At 42.8% G+C, this 23665-nt stretch overlaps 1 protein-coding gene and 1 long non-coding RNA gene across 4 annotated transcripts in view; one reads left to right on the top strand and one right to left on the bottom strand.

The window, feature by feature from the left end:
• Positions 1-5881, bottom strand: part of IRAK3 (interleukin 1 receptor associated kinase 3) — a 61339-nt gene extending 55458 nt beyond the window's left edge. Inside the window, exon 1 of one of the 2 annotated variants that reach the window (XM_027542458.1) lies at positions 4777-5881. In XM_027542458.1, the coding sequence (XP_027398259.1) occupies positions 4777-4927 (151 nt within the window). In that variant the 5' untranslated portion in view covers positions 4928-5881. The remainder of the gene's footprint in view (positions 1-4776) is intronic. The other variant, XM_027542459.1, reaches the window with a different exon arrangement.
• Positions 5882-6494: 613 nt separating this feature from the next.
• On the top strand, positions 6495-21712 carry LOC113892945. 2 transcript variants are annotated; one of them, XR_003511178.1, is made up of 4 exons: positions 6495-6630; positions 15164-15214; positions 20637-20679; positions 21675-21712. It is a non-coding gene; the product is annotated as an uncharacterized LOC113892945 (long non-coding RNA). The 2 variants fall into 2 exon arrangements; XR_003511179.1 differs by lacking the exon at positions 6495-6630 and adding an exon at positions 8725-10376.
• The last annotated feature ends 1953 nt before the right edge of the window (positions 21713-23665 follow it).

The following is a 23665-nucleotide window of genomic DNA, read 5'->3' as shown; positions in this document are numbered from 1 at the left end:
GGAAGTGCCTCTAGAGTAGGAAATGGCAACCCACTCTTAGTATTCTTGCCTGGAAAAGTCCCATGGACAGAGGAGCCTGGCGGGCTATAGTCCACGGGGTCACAAAGAGTCGAACATGACTGAGTGACTCAGTACGCATGCACAAGCACTCAGTAGATGGTGGCAACTATTAGTATCATTATTATTGCTTTAAATCTTTACTAAATATTCAAATGCACATTTAATGTGATTTTTCATCTAATTTGTTTTAAACAGATTAATAATCATTTCTATGGGAATTTTCTTTCCTTTTTTGAGAGGAAGAAAGTCAGATATAACCTATCACATAGTATCTGTAAGAAGGGTTTCTCTCATTGTACCATAAGTGTTGAGAGGTTTTACAAAGTAAGCTGCTCCAAACAATTTAAACACTAGTTCCATGTAATGTAATGAAATCAGTTGTCACCAGAGGCTCTGCATATATGTTATTATGTCTTTGAGTAGTATAAGATAAATGGATTTTTTTTTTGCATTTTCTAAATTGGGTTCCTACTTTCATTACAAAGCCATAACATCATCAACATCAACCAGAGAATAAATTATCTTGTGAATACACTATTTTAATAACAATGAAGTAAAAGTGATTTAAAGATTAATGTGTAGGATGTGTTTAAAAATGGAAAGAATTAAGTGGAGTAGTGAAAGACTACAGTAAAATAACTGCTATATTAAGATACTATTAAAGAAGAGAATTTGGCCTAAGCACATGCCTCCCAAACCAGACTGTGCATCAGATTCACCTGGGGCTTGGCAGAAAACAGAAAGAAGCTGTACCTATGCAGGGGTGGAACCTGGGCACCTGCAGCTTTAAAAGACTTTGCAGGTGATTCCCATTTGTCAATGTCCAGTCTACCTTATCAGTATACACTGATCACATCATATAGGCCACCATAAGATCTGCCTTTGTCAGAACTGCCTTTGTAAACACAGCTTGATATTCACCATCATCAACAAACATGATCAGTTCAAGTGAGAACCAACACTTAGTTCAGTTAATCTTCCCTTTTGCTTTTCTCTTCTCTTCAGTTCAGTTCAGTCGCTCAGTCATGTCCGACTCTTTGCGACCCCATGAATCACAGCACACCAGGCCTCCCTGTCCACCACCAACTCCCATTACAGTTGTTTTCTATATGGAATTTTGGACCCTCTGCATCCTCAGGCTTTCAGCTGTCCTGAGCATAAAATATACTATCTCCTCGGGGCTTCCCTGGAGGCTTGGTGGTAGAGAATCTGCCTGCCAATGCAGGAGACACGGGTTCAATCCCTTATCCAGGAGCGTGAGAGCCACAACTACTGAGCTATGCGCGACAACTACTGAGCTATGCGCGGCACCTACTGAAGCCCATGATTTGTTGAGCCTGTCATCTGCAACAAGAGAAGCCAGCACACCCCAACTAGAGAGTAGGCCCCCGCTTGCCGCAACTAGAGAAAAGCCTGTGCAGCAACGAAGATTCTGCATAGCCAAAAATAAATAAATAAATAAAATGACATATATATAAAAGAAACTATCTCCTTGATTCAGTCCTCCAACATTCTCCCCTCTGCCCTCTAAAGTCAAGTTTCCCCTCCCTGCACCTCTTTCCTTCCTTCTTACTTTCACTGTGCCAGTGGGGAAACTTGGTCTATTTAACACAGGCAGTTTCCCTCAACAGCCAGGAACCAATCCAGCCTTCCTTTTCTGCTGAGCCAACAATTCATGAAGTAGCCGGTCCATGCCTGGTCTCATTTCAGAATATGGTCCAAGCAGTCAGGGGCACAACCCCCTGCACAGTGAATTATAGCTAGAGTATGAAGGAGTAAACAGCTTACAGTCTCCCCCTATGAGAGAAGAAATTTACAAAGGAACAATGGTTAGGCTACCTATAAAACAGAACCCTGACCCACAACGTGCATCAGCTAGCCCAGGAAGCTAATGTTCTATCTAGAGTAACCAGTCTGCGAGGTCAAACTACTATCGGTAGCAACTAGTCCAGGAAACCAAACAATAACCCTTACAGCAATTGGCCCCAAATGGCCAGGGCTTCATTAATAGCTGACAGCTTTCCTAATTTTTGCCCCTAATTCCAAGTTACAGTCAACTGGAGAAAGCCAAATATGTACCCTTATCACACATACACACACAGAAGTCGCTCAGTTGTGTCCGACTCTTTGTGACCCCATGGATTATAGCCCACCAGGCTCTTCAGTCCATGGGATTTTCCAGGCATGAATACTGGAGTGGGTTGCCGTTTCCTTCTCCAGGGGACCTTCCTGACCCAGGGATCGAACCTGGGGCTCCCACATTGTAGGTATACGCTTTACCGTCTGAGCCACCAGGGAAGCCCTTATCACACACAATGTCCCACTTCTAGTGGCCTGTGTGCAGCTTCCCCGTGCCAACAGCCTCCATTCGGGGCATACCTGAAGCCTTCTCTTTTTGAGCTATAGTACTTCCACTTCTCTGCTTGCCTTTGCCTCTCGGTCAAATGCAAGCGATGGGGGCTGACTCCCTTGCTTTGAATAAATAGCCTTTGCTTGTTCTCATTTGGGTGGTCTTCATTGATTTCCACTACTAGGAAAATAGGGCTATGTGTTTGAAATGGCTCACTGAATGGTTCTTTCATGGCAGAAGTGGCTGTACTTTAGGGAGGCTGTGAGATGCAGCTGAAAGAACACAGCAATATTTGTGACCCTGAGGAAGTCATAGAGGGAAGTTGTAGGTTATCAAACTCCAAGGTCTACATGTCTTTTTTCTTTTTAATTTCAAATAGACCTTATTGTTTAAAACAGTTTTAAATTTACAGAAAAATTCAGAAGAGAGTATAAAGAGTCCTCATACACTTTATCCTTTCTGTATGCTATGCTATGCTATGCTAAGTCACTTCAGTCGTGTCCGACTCTGTGCAACCCCATAGACGGCAGCCCACCAGGCTCCCCTGTCCCTGGGATTCTCCAGGCAAGAACACTGGAGTGGGCTGCCATTTCCTTCTCCAATGCATGAAAGTGAAAAGTGAAAGTGAAGTTGCTCAGTCGTGTCCGACTCTTAGCGACCCCATGGACTGCAGCCTAACAGGCTCCTCTGTCCATGGGATTTTCCAAGCAAGAGTACTAGAGTGGGGTGCCATTGCCTTCTCCGATTCTTTCTGTAAACTCTGCTTCAAATTCTTGTTTGCACTTTCCGGCTTTGGACTTTTTACTTTATTGGCTTGGACCAGTAACTTAACCAACTTGCACCAGTTTCCTCAGTTGTTCAAACACTGATGATGATAGCACCTGCCTGACAAGGATATTGGAAGAGTTTATGAGACAACCCAGATAATGGATGAATATCTGAATTTCATGGGGAGGGAGAGAAAGAGAGAGGGGAGTGGGAGAGACAAGATTCAGCAACATTGAGCTGAACTTCCTGAAAATGAGCGGTGGCCTGGGGCTGAGTACTAACTGCCCCTTTTAGATGAGACATGTTCTTCCCTTGGGTTTCAAGTGGGTCTACACCAACCCACTTCCCTCATTTATGATACCTGCTCAGCCCTAACATTCTTTAACCATGGACTGAACTAATGACATTTTTCTCTTCCAAATTTGGTAACTCTAGGAAACAAAGGGATGCAAAAACTGCCATGCCATCATCCATTTCAAAAAGATATGGTGTGGGAGGGATCTTAACTCTCAAATGCATACTGGAAATGTCCATGGTCTCCAGAAACCAGAGTTTTCTGATTTTTTACTGCAGGGCTATAATATAAAATTATAGAGCTTATAATACCTAGAAAATCTTTATACAACTAGAAACTCAATAATGCCACATTTCATAAAGTGTGACTGTATTATTCATCAACAACAAATTAAACTTTTTTCCTCTTTTGTGTTCTGCTATTTTGGGTAAGAATAATAGATAGCTATTTCAGAGAATTAAGGCTATACTGGTTTGACATATTTGTGTTTATTTTCAACTAATATTAAATGTGACATCATGCAATATCAAAAAGAACCATAAACGCAGGTGTTTACAGATTTTTGTCTGAATTATTTCTGTTGATCACACTCAACACTTCCAATAGGCCATGACTTAACTTTCCAAAGTCTGCATAAAATGGAGTCTTGGAGGCAACTTACTAAAGTCAAGAACCATTCTCTAACCTAAACCTTCATTCCACCAGATTGGGTAAATAATAAAGGTACATTTAATGAAGAATACTGGAAGCCACGTTAATTACAAATACTTTTTTACTCTAGCATTTCACCTGAAATGTAATTAAGGGGAGTGCACTGAAAACAACACTTGATAAACATTTTAAAGGTATAAGCACATCTTCATACGAAAATTATACCCTGGGGGTCACTTTACATGACAAGAGACATTTCACAGGCGTTTCTTTTTTAAAATATTCCGAACCAGGCAAGGCAGGAATCGTGGCGAATCATTAGATGGTTTCACGCGGGTGGCTGGTTTCCCCACGGGCTCCGCTCATTTAATCTCACCCCAAGTTTTTGTGACGAAGGGGGAGCTCTGGGGTGGGTCTCGGGAGTATCGGCGTCCCTCCCAGGGCGAATGAGTAAAGGGCAAGTCCGTAACAGAGCCTGGGAGGCCTCGCGGTCCCCGAGCACCCAGGGCCTGCCCGCTGCGCGGGCAGCACGTCTGACCGAGCGCGCGCGCCGCCGCCTCGCCGCCCCGCCGCCTCGCCGCCTCGCCGCCCCGCCGCCTCGCCGCCCCGCCGCCCCGCCGCGCCGCCGCCCCGTCGCCCCCGCCGCGCTCACCGAGGCCGCGCCAGCCGAGGGCGCCGTCGCAGCTGTCCAGGACCGCGCAGAACTCGCCCAGCAGCGCGGGCGGCAGGTCGAAAAGGAGAGTGTGAGACGAGAGTGCCCTGCGGGTCCCACCGCTCCGCGCCGCCCCCGCCGTCCAGGCCATGGCTGCGCTGCGGGGGACCAGGGACCGCGCCTGGGAGGGATGCGGAGCCCAGGGCTCTCCGCGGCCGCGCGGTGCCGTTACACAACCGCGGAAATCCTGCTAGCACGACGACGGCCAAGGAGGCCGCCCGCCCGGAGCCCGGGCCGCGCCGAGGGCGGGCCCCCCGTGACGCACAGCGCGGCTCCCCGGAGAGGCCCCAGCGGCCGCCCCGGTCTGGTGAGCGGCTCACCAGGTCCCGGCTTCTCCCTTGCTGGTTGGCTTTCGGTTCCTCCGGCTTTGAGACGAGACTGAAGAGGCCAAGAAAAAAGGGAGGGGTGAGAAAGACCAGAAGCGCAGAACTGATGGAGAGTCCGCCATCCCCTCGACCTGGCCTGGATGGATGGGAGATGATCTGTACTGACTTTTTACCAAGTTATATCTTTTGATCCTCTTCTTTGAGGAAACACTTGGAAAAACCCGGAAAAATTGAAAGAGGAAAATAATCACTCATAGGCCCACTCAGCTGAGGACAACCAACCACTCTAAACGCTTGGCACATTTTCCTCCGACCTTTTACCAAAGTTAGATAAATGGGCATGTCTGAAATGATTATTGGAAAAGACGAACCTGGATAAAGACAACAGAAAAACAAAAGACAGAACGAAGTGGGATAAAATTGTGGCCGTCTTCTTCATGAAGTTGTCCATTCTCCAAACTATTTGGTTTTACTACAGTCTTTTGTCCATGGATTTTCCTGATGAAATATTGTTCGACCACTTTTTCCTTCCTCAAAATGCTTCGCAGAATTTTCCTCTAGCTTTCAACAAGGAGTTTAAGTAAAATCGCATATTGTTCTGAAGTCTTCTACCATTTTTGTTATAATATCCCACCGCAGGCATGATATGAATGCTGTGCTTAGTCGCTCAGTCGTGTCCCACTCTTTGCGACCCTATGGACTTGATACGAATGCTACTGCCAAAAAAAAAAAAAAAAAGAGCATGGAACATTGGAACATGGTGAGAAAAATCCCAGCTTGAAGGACTGAAGAGTGGACGATGGCCATTGAAAATTTTGTTCTTGTTGTTTAGTCGCTAAGTCGTGTCCGATTCTCTGCGACCCGATGAACTGTAGCCCGCCAGTCTCCTCTGTCCATTGGATTTCCCAGGCAAGAATACTGGAGTGGGTCGCAATGTCCTTCTTCAGGCGATCTTCCCTGCACTGGCCAAGAATTTCTTTACCACTGAACCTCCACGGAAGCCGCCATTGAAAAAGATCAGCATCTGTTTGCAACCTTTCTGATTTGGTCTCTTTGGGAATGACGCCCTCTAGGGGTCAACAGTGATAATGCACCATCGTTTGGTAGCTGCCTCAATTTCAAAGTCGTTCTCAGCTAAAGTATTTCACAAAATATACTTGAAAATTGGTTATATATATTATCGTTTGGGCAAGGGTTTCTGTACCCCTTTTTCCAGTGTTCAAATGGCTAAAGTTTTCCTGTCAATCTGCACACATTTAAGAAGCCCTATATTCCTCGAAGGGACTACCTGAATAAGCTTAGCAACAGTGGCTAGTAGAGGCGGTCAAGTATCTAGTAGTTCTTGAATTGCTGGAACCGAAGAGCCAAATTTAAATACGCCAAGGAGCCAGGAATTTGCTGTGGCTCAGTGAAGCAGTCTGCGAGGCCTGCTTTGCCAGAGCGTCTGATTTACAGAAAATCAAGAATTGTACGTGAAAGCGGGATTATGGGAAATCGATATAGATTATGTGAAATGTCTTTTATTTTCAGTATTGGCAGTTAGTATCAGACCATGCTTCTTCCCTATTCCTTAAAACTGCCTTTGACTTTTGAATTTTATTTCATCAGGTTGTATGACTACTACTCTTCGCTGTTGCTATCATCCACGGCTCTCCCCCTCCTCAATTTCTCCTCCTCTTTTTTCAACTAGATAGCTCCTGCTTACTGTAGTTTTTTTCCAATGCTAATTTCTGCTTAATCCTTGGTGATTTAAAATATATGTAGAATAGATGATAATCTCTAGTACCCTGGACTCTCAGTTCCTTGATATGTCTTCTCCATCAGTAATTTTCTCCTTCACGCTTTTTCAGCCACTTACTCATCCCCAGAACTTGTTGTTATCAATAACTGCACTGTGTCTGTAAATTCTACTTCAAGAATCTGTTCTCTGATTACATCTCCTATCCTGTAGTACTCTGACCCCAACAATCCCTACCCTCACCAGAATACCAAATCCAAAATCTTGCCACCTCTTCTCTGGCACAACCCTCTTGATGTTCTCACCTTTCTCTTTATCCATAAAGTTCACGTTCAATTATTATAGTCCCTCCCTTGCACATGCTCTCTCTACTCTTGCTCCCTTGTCACTTTGTTGAACTCCCTTGGCAAATCTAGCATCCCGATTGACTCCCAATTTTCCAATTTGGGGCTCTACCCATACACCTGATGGAAAAGACAATGGCACCCCACTCCAGCACTCTTGGCTGGAAAATCCCACGGACGGAGGAGCCTGGTAGGCTGCAGTCCATGGGGTTGCTAAGAGTCAGACACAACTGAGCAACTTCACTTTCACTTTTCACTTTCCTGCATTGGAGAAGGAAATGGCAACCCACTCCAGTGTTCTTGCCTGGAGAATCCCAGGGACGGGGGAGCCTGGTGGGCTGCCATCTATGGGGTTGCCCAGAGTCGGACACAACTGAAGCGACTTAGCAGCAGCAGCAGCATACACCTGAATGTAGCTGGAAGGGGGAGGGGCAATAAAAACCCTATTCAGTTCAGTTCAATCACTCAGTCGTGTCTGACTCTTTGCGACCCCATGAATCGCAGCATGCCAGGCCTCCCTGTCCATCACCAACTCCCAGAGTTTACTCACACTCACGTCCATCAAGTCAGTGATGCCATCCAGCCATCTCATCCTCTGTCGTCCCCTTTTCCTCCTGCCCCCAATCCCTCCGAGCATCAGAGTCTTTTCCAATGAGTCAACTCTTCGCATGAGTTCTATTAGTTGGACACAATTTAAAATCAAAGACTTGTCCCTCATGTGGGTTCTTTATGCTGCCAGGCAGTCACATCTGTGCTTTTATTTTACTCTTATGAACTCCTTGGCAACTGGTTTATGCCATCTCTCTTCTCAATCCCATCACCTTCTCTCCCATCCTCATGCTCATCTAATGAGCTTGAGAGCACTGATGCATCAGGAGAAAACTTCCACAGAAGCAGAATCTCATTACCACATACCTACCTACCTACCAGCATCTGTAGCAATATACACTCCCCTCTCCCCAACCTTTTTCATGGATTAATTATCTAGGCTCCTAAATCTAATCCCTTCACTTGGGCAATAAATCCTATCTCCTCTCCTGTACTCCTAGGCATTAAAGACAGCTGTTCTCATGATCTACAAAATCAGCAATTTCTCACTGTTTACTGGATCAGCTCTGTGCTTGTGCTTAGTTGCTCAGTCATGTCCAACTCTGTGCGACCCTATAGACTGACGCCTGCCAAGCTCCTCTGTCCATGGGGATTCTCCAGGCAAGAGTCCTGGAGTGGCTTGCCACGCCCTCCTTCAGAGGATCTTTCCAACCCAGGAATCAAACCCAGATCTCCTGCATTGCAGATGGATTCTTTACCTTCTGAGCCACCAGGGAAGCCGAAGAATACTGGAGTGGGTAGCCTATCCCTTCTTCAGGGGATCTTCCTGACCCAGGAATTAAAACAGGATCTCCTGCATTGCAGGCATATTCTTTACCAGCTGAGCTACCAGGGAAGACCTATCCATTGTTTATATGTACCACAACTTCTTTATCCATTGTATATATTATGTACCAATTCTTTATCGATTCATCTGTTGATGGACATCTTGGTTGCTTCCATGTTCTCTTAACTCTTAATGTCAGAGCACCCAGGGCTCAGTCCATAGTTCTCTGTATTGACACCCACTCCCTTGGTGAGCTCAGCCAGTTTGGAGGCTTTAAATACCAACTGTCTACCCAGGTCTGCCAAATGTACTTGTTTAGCCTAGACCTCTCTCTTGAACTTCAGACTCAGGTCCAAAACTGAACCCTCGATCATGCCTTCTGAACCTACCTTTCGATACTGTTCCTCATCTAGATTACACCATCCTTCCAGTTGCTTGAACCAAAAACTACAGTGTCATCCTTGGCTCCTCTGTTTCTTCACAGCCCATGTTCAGTCCACCAGCAAATCCTGATCCACTCAATTCAGAATATATATTTTTTCCACTTTCTCAACTACCACCCTGGTTTGAGCCATCATGATGTCTTGTCCAGATCACTGTAGTTGTCTCCTAAAAGTAGTTTTCACTATTGCTTCCTGCAGGCTTTCCTCAACACTGCAGCCAGCCTGATCCTTTTAAATCAAATCTGATTATGTCTCTCCTCTGTTCAGAAGCCAACAATGGCTTCTAATTTCAGTGAGAAGAAAAGTCAGATTCTTCCTATGAGCTACATTCTCTCTCCCACTCCCCCTCCACCCTCTTACCCTGTGATCATGTGTCCTTGTTCATTCTACATAGCCACACTGATTCTTGGCTGGTCCTTGAACACAGCAGGCAGAACCCCACATTAGAGCCCTTTGTACTTTCTATTCTCTTGCCTGGTATACTCTTCCCATATTCTTCTGGTCTACCCTGACCTCCATATTTAAAATTACTTTGGTCCTTGTACTCAGATTTAGGCTGGCATGTGACTGGAACTGGCAACAATTTATGGCTTGGGGGACCGAAATCTCATTCAGATATCTCTCTCTCGACCTCTCTCGATCTGAAATAAGAACAAGTGACAGCTCTGGCTGTCTCTGGAACCATTTTGCAACCACACAGAGAAAGAGTGACGTCAGTCCTAGGGATGGTCTGGTGAGAGAATGGCCTTAATAAGGTCATTAACCAGCTCATTTGTTCTATGCCTGGAGAATGTCCTGCTCATGGACTTATATGACATAAATTCCCTTATTAGATCACTTTTTACACCAGGGACCTTGTCATTTGCAACTAAATGTATCCTAATTGATTCACTGAACAGACATTTGGTAATGCTCCCTGATTTTGCTGAAGGCCTGTAAAACCTCTAACCTCTATGCAAAACTGGAGCTCAAATGGACATATGCAGCTGTATCTGTGGAATGTGAGACGAGCATGAAACTGGATTGCAGAGAGAGACAACTGAGCCCCTGAGAGAAAGTGAATGTTAGTGGAGAATGAAGAATGATTCTGGCAGTGGGGGTGGAAGTAACGTGAAGTCCTAGACGTGCATGTGACGTCCAGGCAGACCCAGACCCACCACCAGCATACATGCTTTCTAGTGAAGAGAGGGCTGTGGTGAAACCTCTGAACTGCTTCACACTGTGACCTAGCCCTTCGCCATAGAATGCTCTCCAACTCCACCCTCTCCCTCAAGGTTTGGACATTAGAAGAAAGTGTTTACACTGCAGCTGGAGGTAAGAGAGTAATGAACTGCAAAGATGAACAGACAGAGAAGCTAGGGAAACCCTGAAGGCCAGAGTGACAGTGGCACAGATACATGGTGTTATCAGTGGTGAAGCCCCAGGTGAGCACAGGCATCAAAACCTCAGAAATCTAAAAACAGGTGAGAGAGAAAGTAAGTGAGGCAGATAGTAGCGCTTCATATGTGTGAGACAACTACCTTGGCGACAGCTATTTGCTCAGTGTCTGTAGGGCTGAATGTTCAAAGGACACCCAGGCTTGTGGGTTATGGGGGATTTTCTGGTTTCAGAACTTTAAGACAAAGATCACTAATCTGTCCCACGTTTGAGCTGCATCCCATCCCTGAGCCTTATCCTAGAGGGTCATAGGTGCCCCAGGGTTCAGGAATAGGGTAAAGATCAGTAATGGGGTGGAAATGTTTGTAGTGCACATTAACTTGATAATTTTAAAAAGTGGAAGTTCAGTGGTTTCTTGGGCTTTCATCAAAATGACCTTGTGAAAATAACATGCAATAATTATTCCCCCAGGTTTCTTTTTCTCTCTCTCTATTTTTAAAGAACATTAGGCTTACATTGTCATGTAACTCAGCCTTTTCAAAAAGTATCAAAACATTTTTCTATAAATCTATTATTTCACAACATGATATACACTAAAATTTTAACAATTATCCTTTTTAGGGTTGATAGGATTTGGGGGATTTTATTCTCTTACATTGTGTTTTCCAGACTTACTAAAGTTGACAGGTATTATTTCTGTGATTAGAAGACCCTCAACTATAGAAAATAATTTCTTCCAGCACTTAAAAAAATATTTATTTGTTTATTTATTTGGCTGCACTGGGTCTTAGTTGTGGTATGAGTAATCTTTAGTTGCAGCATATGGGATTTAGTTCCCTGACCAGGGACCAAAGCCAGACCACCTGCATTGGAAGTACAGAGTCGTAGCCACTGAACCCACGGAGGGAAGTCCCTCTTCCAATACTTTTATGATTCATCCTATTTGACTATTTGATTTTAAAATCACTTTCATAGTAGTTTTCATCCCAGAATATATTTCTGTAATAACTTTTGCCTAGTCACCACTGACTTCTAAAAGTCTGATTTTTATAATTGAATAGTTTTTAGTCAAGGGATTTTAATGGTAATTTCAATATTCAGATCAGATCAGTCGCTCAGTCGTGTCCGACTCTTTGCGATCCCATGAATTGCAGCACGCCAGGCCTCCCTGTCCATCACCGACTCCCGGAGTTCACTCAGACTCACGTCCATCCAGTCAGTGATGCCATCCAGCCATCTCATCCTCTGTCGTCCCCTTCTCCTCCTGCCCCCAATCCCTCCCAGCATCAGAGTCTTTTCCAACAAGTCAACTCTTTGCAAGAGGTGGCCAAAGTACTGGAGTTTCAGCTTTAGCATCACTCCTTCCAAAGAAATCCCAGGGCTGATCTCCTTCAGAATGGACTGGTTGGATCTCCTTGAAGTCCAAGGGACTCTCAAGAGTCTTCTCCAACACCACAGTTCAAAAGCATCAATTCTTCCGCACTCAGCCTTTTTCATAGTCCAACTCTCACACCCATACATGACCACAGGAAAAACCATAGCCTTGACTAGACGGACCTTTGTTGGCAAAGTAATGTCTCTGCTTTTGAACATGCTATCTAGGTTGGTCATAACTTTCCTTCCAAGGAGTAAGCGTCTTTTAATTTTATGGCTGCAGTCACCATCTGCAGTGATTTTGGAGCCCAGAAAAATAAAGTCTGACACTGTTTCCACTGTTTCCCCATCTATTTCCCATGAAGTGATGGGACCGGATGCCATGATCTTTGTTTTCTGAATGTTGAGCTTTATGCCGACTTTTTCACTCTCCACTTTCACTTTCATCAAGAGGCTTTTTAGTTCCTCTTCACTTTCTGCCATAAGGGTGGTGACATCTGCATATCTGAGGTGATTGATATTTCTCCCGGCAATCTTGATTCCAGCTTGTGTTTCTTCCAGTCCAGCGTTTCTCATGATGTACTCTGCATATAAGTTAAGTAAACAGGGTGACAATATACAGCCTTGACGAACTCCTTTTCCTATTTGGAACCAGTCTGTTGTTCCATATCCAGTTCTAACTGTTGCTTCCTGACCTGCATACAAATTTCTCAAGAGGCAGGTCAGGTGGTCTGGTATTCCCATCTCTTTCAGAATTTTCCACACTTTATTGTGATCCACACAGTCAAAGGCTTTGGCATAGTCAATAAAGCAGAAATAGATGTTTTTCTGGAACTCTCTTGTGTTTTCTATGATCCAGTGGATGTTGGCAATTTGATCTCTGGTTCCTCTGCCTTTTCTAAAACCAGCTTGAACATCAGGAAGTTCACCGTTCACGTATTGCTGAAGCCTGGCTTGGAGAATTATGAGCATTACTTTACTAGCGTGTGAGATGAGTACAATTGTGCGGTAGTTTGAGCATCCTTTGGCATTGCCTTTCTTTGGGATTGGAATGAAAACTGACCTTTTCCAGTCCTGTGGCCACTGCTGAGTTTTCCAAATTTGCTGGCGTATTGAGTGCAGCACTTCACAGCATCATCTTTCAGGATTTGGAATAGCTCAACTGGAATTCCATCACCTCCACTAGCTTTGTTCGTAGTGATGCTTTCTAAGGCCCACTTGACTTCACATTCCAGGATGTCTGGCTCTAGGTCAGTGATCACACCATCGTGATTATCTGGGTCGTGAAGATCTTTTTTGTAAAATTCTTCTGTGTATTCTTGCCATCTCTTTTTAATATCTTCTGCTTCTGTTAGGTCCATACCATTTCTGTCCTTTATCGAGCTCATCTTTGCATGAAATGTTCCTTTGATATCTCTGATTTTCTTGAAGAGATCTCTAGTCTTTCCCATCCTGTTGTTTTCCTCTATTTCTTTGCATTGATCGCTGAAGAAGGCTTTCTTATCTCTTCTTGCTATTCTTTGGAACTCTGCATTCAGATGTTTATATCTTTCCTTTTCTCCTTTGCTTTTCGCTTCTCTTCTTTTCACAGCTATTTGTAAGGCCTCCCCAGACAGCCATTTTGCTTTCTTGCATTTCTTTTCTATGGGAATGATCTTGATCCCTGTCTCCTGTACAGTGTCACAAACCTCATTCCATAGTTCATCAGGCACTCCATCTATCAGATCTAGGCCCTTAAATCTATTTCTCACTTCCACTGTATAATCATAAGGGATTTGATTTAGGTCATACCTAAATGGTCTAGTGGTTTTCCCTACTTTCTTCAATTTAAGTCTGAATTTGGCAATAAGGAGTTCATGGTCTGAGCCACAGTCAACTCCTGGTCTTGTTTTTGCTGACTGTATAGAGCTTCTCCATCTTTGGCTGCAAAGAATATAATCAATCTGATTTCGGTGTTGACCATCTGGTGATGTCCATGTATAGAGTCTTCTCTTGTGTTGTTGGAAGAGGGTGTTTGTTATGACCAGTGCATTTTCTTGGCAAAACTCTATCAGCCTTTGCCCTGCTTCATTCCGTATTCCAAGGCCAAATTTGCCTGTTACTCCAGGTGTTTCTTGACTTCCTACTTTTGCATTCCAGTTCCCTATAATGAAAAGGACATCTTTTTTGGGTGTTATTTCTAAAAGGTCTTGTAGGTCTTCATAGAACCGTTCAACTTCAGCTTCTTCAGCGTTGCTGGTGGGGGCATAAACTTGGATTACTGTGATATTGAATGGTTTGCCTTGGAAACGAACAGAGATCATTCTGTCGTTTTTGAGATTGCATCCAAGTACTGCATTTCGCACTCTTTTGTTGACCATGATGGCCACTCCATTTCTTCTGAGGGATTCCTGCCCGCAGTAGTAGATATAATGGTCATCTGAGTTAAATTCACCCATTCCAGTCCATTTGAGTTCGCTGATTCCTAAAATGTCGACATTCACTCTTGCCATCTCTTGTTTGACCACTTCCAATTTGCCTTGATTCATGGACCTAACATTCCAGGTTCCTATGCAATATTGCTCTTTACAGCATCGGACCTTGCTTCTATCACCAGTCACATCCACAGCTGGGTATTCTTTTTGCTTTGGCTCCATCCCTTCATTCTTTCTGGAGTTATTTCTCCACTGATCTCCTGTAGCATATTGGGCACCTATTGACCTGAGGAGTTTCTCTTTCAGTATCCTATCATTTTGCCTTTTCATACTGTTCATGGGGTTCTCAAGGCAAGAATACTGAAGTGGTTTGCCATTCCCTTCTCCAGTGGACCACACTCTGTCAAATCTCTCCCCCATGACACGCCCGTCTTGGGTTGCCCCACGGGCATGGCTTAGTTTCATTGAGTTAGACAAGGCTGTGGTCCTAGTGTGATTAGATTGACTGTTCTGTTTCTGAAACATTTATTTATCCTTAGAAGAACCTCAAGCGTGAAATAAATCTGAGGTCATGGCAAAATTTTTTCACTTGCAGTAAAGTATCTGCTCAGATTGTTTGCAATTTGAGACTGGAAAAGGGCTTAGAAATCCTAACCCAAGTCCTGCACTTTGCAGATGGCACAACAGCTGCTGGGTGTAAGAACCCTGGAGGCTATTTGTTGAAAAAATCCCTGCCCTCCTCCCCAGCCTCATTCAAGATTTCCAAAATTTCCTTGTCAAGTTACAGCATAAGTCTTGTTTATTTTTCCCATTCTAGGAGTTGGCTCCCTTTTCCTCACTGTCCCCTCAGTGAATCCCTTTATGAAGTCTGTTTGAGCTGGCATTTAATACCACAGACTGTGTCACTTAAATAACAGAAATTTTATTTTCTCACAGCTACACAGGCTACAAGTTCAAGATCGAGGTGTCCGAGAGATTCAGTTTCTGGTAAGAGAGCTCCTCCTGGCTTATAGATAGCCTTTGCTGGCCTCTTGCTTATACACAGAGAGGAAGAGGAAAAGAGAGAGAGATGACATTCTGGTGTCACTTCTTAGAAAGACACTAATCTATCTGATCAGGGCCCACCCTATATGACTGTTAGTATAACTGGGCCATCTTGGGCCTGTTCAGTTCCTCTTGTCCTTCCACTGACCCTACCTAGGGCTGTACTGTGTAGTGAATCTCTTTTCTGCCATCAAGAGTTTTGTAGTTAATAGATATTGTTTAGTGATCATTAGGTCCAGAAGGCCTCTATGCTCTGCTGGTCTCCAAACAATGATGAGGACTGTTGCTGACTTATTTTCTGTGCCCACAAGGCTAGTTACCTGTTTATAAATCTTGATTTATGAGTTCACGTGCTGTTTCCAAGCATCTACCCCCATGCCCTATAAAACTGTCTCAATGGCGTCTCAGCTGTGTGGAGTGCAGCTTTGAATACTTTCAGATTGTTGTCCAACTGATCCCACCCTGTGGGTGAGTTACCCTGTAATAAACATCCATCGACTATATGAAGCTGCCTGACTCACTTTTAAGTCTCAAGATGCCTTCTCAGCTCAGTGTATACTTTTCATCTCCTCCATTCTCCAACACACCTAAGACCTCATTTAAGCTTAATTACTTCCTTAGAAACTCCTTCTCTGAACTCAGCCAAACTGGGGGTTTGGTCTTCAACATATAAATTGGGGTAGGGGGAATGACACAGACTTCAGTTCATAATAAACTCTCTGTACATAAATTCACGTAAGAAATGACATCATGTCATCCAGGTTCCAGAGTACACACCCTAACAACACTTCGTTAATTAGTTATCCACATCACCTAGCCTTTCATAGTGGTCATAGTTCCTTTTGTTATGACTTTATTTTATTGTTCTGAACTTCTGAAAGAAAAATAAAAGCTTGGATTTTAATCTGGTGCCTTGATAATGAAAGCAATAACAGGTCTGTATATGAAAATACCCAGCATATTTGAGTCATATGTAATTTTCCAGATAAAATGGCTTCTGTGCTTATTCTGACAGTTTCATAGCATCAGTCCCTTATCAGAGCATCTTTCTTGAATTTTGGCCTTTTTTCCCCTCTATGATGATGCTTGGTATTTTCTTTGTATATTCCTGATGGTTTCTTCTGTTTTCCTAACTGACACTTCTCTAGCCTGTAATATGCACCCACCGGCTGAATTCTTGGATCTTTTTGTTCCAGGTCTTAGAGATTTCATATAATCTCATTTTCATCTATTATCTCTTTGTGGACAACACTCATATTTATGTCTTCAGTCCTAGTCCACCGTGCAGACTCCTTTCTCACTCCTGTCTCCAGTGTTTATTTCATTTCCATTTTTTTTTTTTTTTTTTTTGCTTTCATCTCAAATCAGCGTGTCCCAAACTGATCACTTCCTGAAAAATCAATTTCCTTGTTTCTGGTGAAATAGGCCAACAGAACTCTTAATAATTTAGATTGATTTATTCAGAAAAATTTTCTCAGCATCTACTGTGTCAGACATCGTGCTTTGTGCCTATATTCCAATCTTGTGCTTCTATAATGTCACCCATAAGTGTCTGTGTTGTTTTCAGTTTGTCTTTACCAGTTATTTCGTGCTTGTATTTTTTTAGTTTTTTAGTATCTCCTGCCAGGTGAACCCCTACTTATCCAATAAGACCAACTGAAAAGTCACCACTTCTGTGTTGTGAATTGACTTGTGTAACCCCAAAATATGTGTTTAAATCTTAAACCTTGATACCTCTAAATGTGACTGTAATTGGAAATAAAGTCTTTGCAGATGCAGTCAAGACAGGGTCCTACCAGATGAGGGTGGGCCTTAATCCAGTGATTGGTGTCTTATAAAAAGAGGGAGATTTAGACATGGAGATACAGAAAGTAGAGGCCCTAGTGACAATGAAGGCAGAGACTGAAATGATACAGCCACAAGCCAAGAAAATCCAAAGGTTGTTGGTACATACCAGGGACCAATGAAGAGGCACAGAACAGATTTCTCTTTAAGAGCCTCTAGAGCAGTGATCCCCAGTCTTTTTGGTACCAGGGACCAGTTTCATGAAAAACAATTTTTTCCACGGACTAGGGTGGCAGGGGGTGGTGTCAAAATGATTCTCATAAGGAGCTTGCAATCTCACTCACTCACACGCACAGTTCACAGTAGGGTCTGTGATCCTATGAGAATCTGGTGCTGCGAGTGATGGGGAGCAGCTGTAAATACAGATGAAACTTCACTCACTTGCCTGCCCACCATTCACTTCCTGCTGTGTGGCCCCGTTCCTAACAGACCATGAACCAGTACTGGTCCATAGCCCCAGGGGTTGGGGACCCCTGCTCTAGAGGAACTAACCCTGAGCACACCTTGATTGACCTCCAGAACTGTGAGAAAAGAAACTTCTACTGTTTTAAGCCCCAGTTTGTGGTACTTTGTTACAGCAGCCCTAGCAAACTTAGATACTCTGTGAAGCCATTTATAATCTCCCTAAAGTTAATCAGTTCTTTTTTGGTTCCATAACACTCAGCACTTATTTCCATCATCATGTTTTTTTGTTGTTGTTATTTCCCTGTGGGCTTCTTGAGGGTTGGGGTGTAGTGGGGCAGTTCTAGTCATCCTGGGTAATTTACACTTTGCATACTGCTTAATAAATGCCTAATGAAATAAAAAAGTGACCTTGCCTCTTGCCAATAATTACCGCTATCATTTATTGGGCACCAATAGCCTGTATTGGGCACCATGTCAGTAATTTACATCAGTGTTCCAACTACAACATGCTTATCCCAACTGAGTGTCTTACTGTTCAGTCTAATTCTAACACTCACTGCTAGAGTTAGCGTGGACCCCACAAGTTAAGGTCAAAGGCCTTCATTTCTGACACTAATTACCCAGAGTTAATATAGGTCCTTTAAGTTAAGGGCTCAGTCCTGCATGACTTCAGATGCCAGTTGCAAGTCTCAGGTATCCCCAAGCTGCCTGTTCTTCTGCCTATTTTGCTATGTACTTGAGGATTCCCAGAATCCACGCTTTGTCCCAATTTGATAATTCACTAGAATGACTCACAGAAGTCAGGAAAGTACTATCCTTATGATGACCATTTTATTATAAAGGGAGCAAATGAATAGTAAGATGAAGAGGTGAATAGCATGACAAGATCTTCCTTGCTGCCTCCAGGTGTACCATCCTCCCAGCTACATGGGTCCTTTCATCAACCAGCAAGCTCCCAGAGCCTCACTGCTTCAGAGTTTATATCTAGGGTTTTGTCACATAAGCATGATTGGTTAAATCATCAACCACTTGGTTGAATTCAAGATCTATGAGGGTGTGGCTGAAAGTTCCAAGTCTCTAATCACATGCTAGGTCTTTCCGGAATGGCCAGCCCCTTCCTTGTAACTATCTCAAGGCCCATTGTAAGCCACCTTGTGAATTAGCATACATTCAGATATGGAGGAAATGGGGTATCTGTGAATAACAACAGATACTCTGATCAGAAATTCCAAGGTTTCTTGAAACTCTGTGCCAAGAACCGTTAACAAAAACAAAATGCATTTTTTATTATACTACACACACATATATGGGCTGGTAAAGAATCTGCCTCCAGTGCGGGAGACACATGAGATGTTGAGGGTTCAATCCCTGGGTCAGGAAGATCCCCTGGAGGAGGAAAATGGCAACCCACTCCAGTGTTCTTGCCTGGACAATCCCATTGACAGAGGAGCCTGACTGGGTCCAGTCCATGAGGTCACAAAGAATAGGACAGGACTGAGTGACTAAGCACTAGCACAATAAGTATTCACACAAAGACTCCTTAAAGTAGGTATCAATGCCATCTGCACCTTACAGATGAGGAATCTGAGACTTAACCTCAAAGCTGTGCTGCCTCTAGCCCAGCTTTCTCCCAATCCAGTTTATTTCCAAATTAATCTCCCTTAAACAGAGATTTCATCACATTACTTCCTTAGTGACTTAAAGCTTCTTAAAGTCTGTTTCAGGGTGGTTGTGTTTATTTTTACCTCGGGCCATTCTTAATGCTTGCTGTTCCTGCCTCCTGACATTCTCCCCATTCCTCAGTAGTTATCAGATCCTACCTATTTCGCTTCAGTGAGGGAGGGGCAGTAGAGCACCTGCTATCACAGAGCTGAATGCTTTCTCTATGTTGTCTCCAACTTGACATATGTTAATACTCCAGCAACACAGTTTAAGTGTTCTAATGCTTAGCTTAATGGCAGAAAAACTCTGTGCCTGGAGATGTAAGTTTGGGTTTGAAAGTGAGTGAGTGAGTGAGCTAGGATTCAGACTCAAATTTATTTAGCTCTAAAAGCCCATGCTCTTTTTCTGTAATTCCTGAAATTTGTGAACCTCTACTGTTCTGGCCCCTAAACTTGAGTCAAAGATAAAACTCTATAAAAAAAAATTGAAGATAGTAGTAGTGTAAGTCCCTACTTCCTTCAATGCCAATTGCCAAAGATTATTTAGAAACCAAAAAAGAAAAAAATGTTCTCAATCTAGGAATAACGATAGAATTATTACAGGGAATAATCTAGAAGAGATTTTAGCTTGGAGTTGATAGAACAAAGAGATGAAAAGGAGGGGAGAAAAATGAATAGAAAGAAGAGCAAAGATGGGAGAAGAGGAGAGATGCAGATAGGTCTTTAAAACCACTGAAATTTCTTTTTTTTTAATTTTATTATTTGTTTACTTTTTAAAATTTATTTAATTGGAGGCTAATTACTTTACAATATTGTAGTGGTTTTTGCCACACATTGACATGAATCAGCCATGGGTGTACATGTGTTCCTCATCCTGAACCCCCCTCCCACCTCCCTCCCCATCCCATCCCTCAGGGTCATCCCAGTGTACCGACCCTCAGCACCCTGTCTCATGCATCGAACTTGGACTGGCGATCTGTTTCACATATGATAATATACATGATTCAATGCTATTCTCTCAAATCATCCTACACTCGCCTTCTCCCACAGAGTCCAAAAGTCTGTTCTTTACATCTGTGTCTCTTTTGCTGTCTCACATATAGGGTCATTGTTACCATCTTTCTAAATTCCATATATATGCATTAATATACTGTATTGGTGTTTGTCTTTCTGACTTACTTCACTCTATATAATAGGCTCCAGTTTCATCCACCTCATTAGAACTGATTCAAATGCATTCTTTTTAATAGCTGAGTAGTATTCCATTGTGTATATGTACCACAGCTTTCTTATCCATTCGTCTGCCGATGGACATCTAGGTTGCTTCCATGTCCTGGCTGTTATAAACAGTGCTGCAATGAACATTGGGGTACACATGTCTCTTTCAATTCTGAATAAAACCACTGAAACTTCTTTAGTGACTTTATTACAAAGTACTTCTCTTAAAATTGCAGCTTTAAAGAAATAAAGCATCCTGAGTTATTGGATTTCGTATCTGTAAGTAAATGCTTTATTGTCATAACTATCTTATCTAGTATAATACACAGAGCAGTATACAAACCCTTAGTATAAGCAGCTTGCTATTATCACAAGAAAACAAGTGTAATCAGCCAGAAAGTAGAATATTATCTTATTTAGACTGAGAGGTAGCAAATAACTTTTTTCCACTTTTTAAAATACAATTTAAAATTTTAGTATATTACACAGAGCAGTACACAAACCCTTAGTATAAGCAGCTTGCTATTATCACAAGAAAACATGTGTAATCAGCCAGAAAGTAGAATATTATCAGAATTCCAGAAGTCCTTCTAAGTGCTGAGTCATAGACCTTGTTGTGTATGTTCAGCTTTGGTAAACACTGGCAGTTTTCCAAAGTGGTTTCTCTGTTACAGTGGCACTCGCAAAGCCAGCGACATAATATGCGGGGCCCAGTGCAGAATAAACATGTGGGGCCCCTTGTTTCAAATGCAGGGAGAAGTCCCATTAAAAGTGCTAAAACACAAAGCTTTTTCATTTCTTTTGCAGTTTCTTGACTTGCCATGATTTTTTAACTTGCTATTTAATGCCATTTTAAGTAAAGATATCATTTAAAGTTATTAGCATAAATTTTACATTTGATCATTTTTTTAAAAGAATTTTTATGATGATTATTTATTTATTTTTGGCTGCATGAGGTCTTCGTGGCTGTGAGCAGGCTTTTTCCGTTTTGGTGAGCAGGGGCTACTCTCTAGTTGCTGTGTGGGAGCTTGGGCTTCTCGTTGCAGTGGCTTCTCTTGTTGCCAAACAAGGGATATAGGGTATGGGCTTCAGCTGTTGTGGCACACAGGGGCTTACTTGCCTCTTGAACCTGTGTCTCCTTCATTGGCAGGCAGGTTCTTAACCACTGGACCACCAGGGAAGTCCCTACCACTAATCTTTATATTGTGCAATGCCAGTTTTAAATGCAAACTGATGTAAGAAATGACCTAAATTACATAATTTGTATTTCATAGCTTGAACATGCAGATGACACCATCCTTATGGCAGAAAGTGAAGAAGAACTAAAGAGCCTCTTGATGAAAGTTAAAGAGGAGAATGAAAAAGTTGGCTTAAAGCTCAACATTCAGAAAACTAAGATCTTGGCATCTGGTCCCATCACTTCATGGCAAATAGATGGGGAACCAGTGGAAACAATAGCTGACTTTGTCTTTCTGGGCTCCAAAATCACTGCAGATGGTGATTGCAGCCATGAAATTAAAAGACACTTACTCCTTGGAAGGAAAGTTATGACCAACCTAGATAGCATATTCAAAAGCAGAGACATTACTTTGCCAACAAAGGTCTATCTAGTCAAGGCTATGGTTTTTCCAGTAGTCATGTATAGATGTTAGAGTTGGACTATAAAGCAAGCTGAGTACCGAAGAATTGATGCTTTTGAACTGTGGTATTGGAGAAGACTCTTGAGAATCCCTTGGACTGCAAGGAGATCCAACCAGTCCATCCTAAAGGAGATCAGTCCTGGGTGTTCATTGGAAGGACTGATGTTGAAGCTGAAATACTTTGGCCACCTGATGCGAAGAACTGACTCATTTGAAAAGACCCCAATGCTGGGAAAGACTGAGGGCAAGAGGAGAAGGGGTCGACAGAGGATGAGATGGTTGGATGGCATCACTGACTCGATGGACATGGGTTTGGGTAGACTCCGGGAGTTGGTGATGGACAGGGAGGACTGGCGTGTTCATGGGGTCACAAAGAGTTGGACACGACTGAGCGACTGAACTGAACTGAACATGCTTATGTATTTCACTCTCTACCTTCTGCTTATGGATAAGGATGGACTGAAAGGAAAAAAAATTATGGTTGTGAGGATAAGCATCTTTATACGTTTATTAGTCATTGTGTGTGTGTGTGTGTCTATTTTTCTATTGACTGCCTGTCTCTCTTTTATTTCTTGATTTGTAACAATTGTTTTTATATTCTGGAAAGGAGCATTATGTACATTCCATGGGTAGTAAATATCTTCTCCCATTCTATGACTTCCTTTTTATTCTCTTATTGTGTACTTTACTATAAAGTTCTTCATTTTAATATAGTTTGTCAATCTTCTCCTTTGGGGTTAACTGCTAGTTTATACTGGAGAAGGCGATGGCACCCCACTCCAGTACTCTCGCCTGGAGAATCTCATGGACAGAGGAGCCTGGTAGGCTGCAGTCCATGGGGTCGCTGAGTCTGATACGACTTCACTTTCACTTTCACTTTTCACTTTCATTCATTGGAGAAGGAAATGGCAACCCACTCCAGTGTTCTTACCTGGAGAATCCCAGGGACGGCGGAGCCTGGTGGGCTGCCATCTACGGGGTCGCACAGAGTCGGACACGACTGACGTGACTTAGCAGCATCAGCTAGTTTATACATGGTTTCAGAAATCTTTTCTTTACTCAGATCATAAAGATATTCTCCTATATATCATCTTCTCAAAGCTTTATTGTTTTGTCTTTCACATTTATGTCCCAGATCCATCTGAAATTTCCTTTTTTTGTAATTGGTACGAGGTAGGAGATCAAACTTGGCTAATGCTACTTTTAGTCAATAAGACAGTGGATTCCCAGTCCAATCTGGTTAGTTCTATATACTAAATCCTATTATGACTTGATAGTAAAATGAGTAATGTGTTTTTGAAATGTTTGTAAAATCATAAAAAGATAAGTTTTTTGCTTGTCATTATGAAAAAGAGGTTAGTTCTTTAGACAAAAGCTTCCAATAAAGTCAAATTTAAGAATTTAATTTCAGAATAGACAATTCCACAGCTATTCTGAGTTCTACTTGCTAAGTCTTTTGAGTGTTATGGTTAAAGTGAGGATGGCAAATGTAGGTGGATCAAAGTAAAGTGTTAGTCGCTCAGTCGTGTCCGACTCTTTTGCAACCCCATGGACTATAGCTCGCCAGGCTCCTCTGTCCGTGGGATCAAAGTAAATTTGTTAAAAAAAAATCCAGGGGACCCTGA

This window comes from Bos indicus x Bos taurus, chromosome 5 (assembly GCF_003369695.1).
Source record: "Bos indicus x Bos taurus breed Angus x Brahman F1 hybrid chromosome 5, Bos_hybrid_MaternalHap_v2.0, whole genome shotgun sequence".
NCBI lineage: Eukaryota > Metazoa > Chordata > Mammalia > Artiodactyla > Bovidae > Bos > Bos indicus x Bos taurus.
This window is presented reverse-complemented; position numbering and strand designations above follow the sequence as displayed.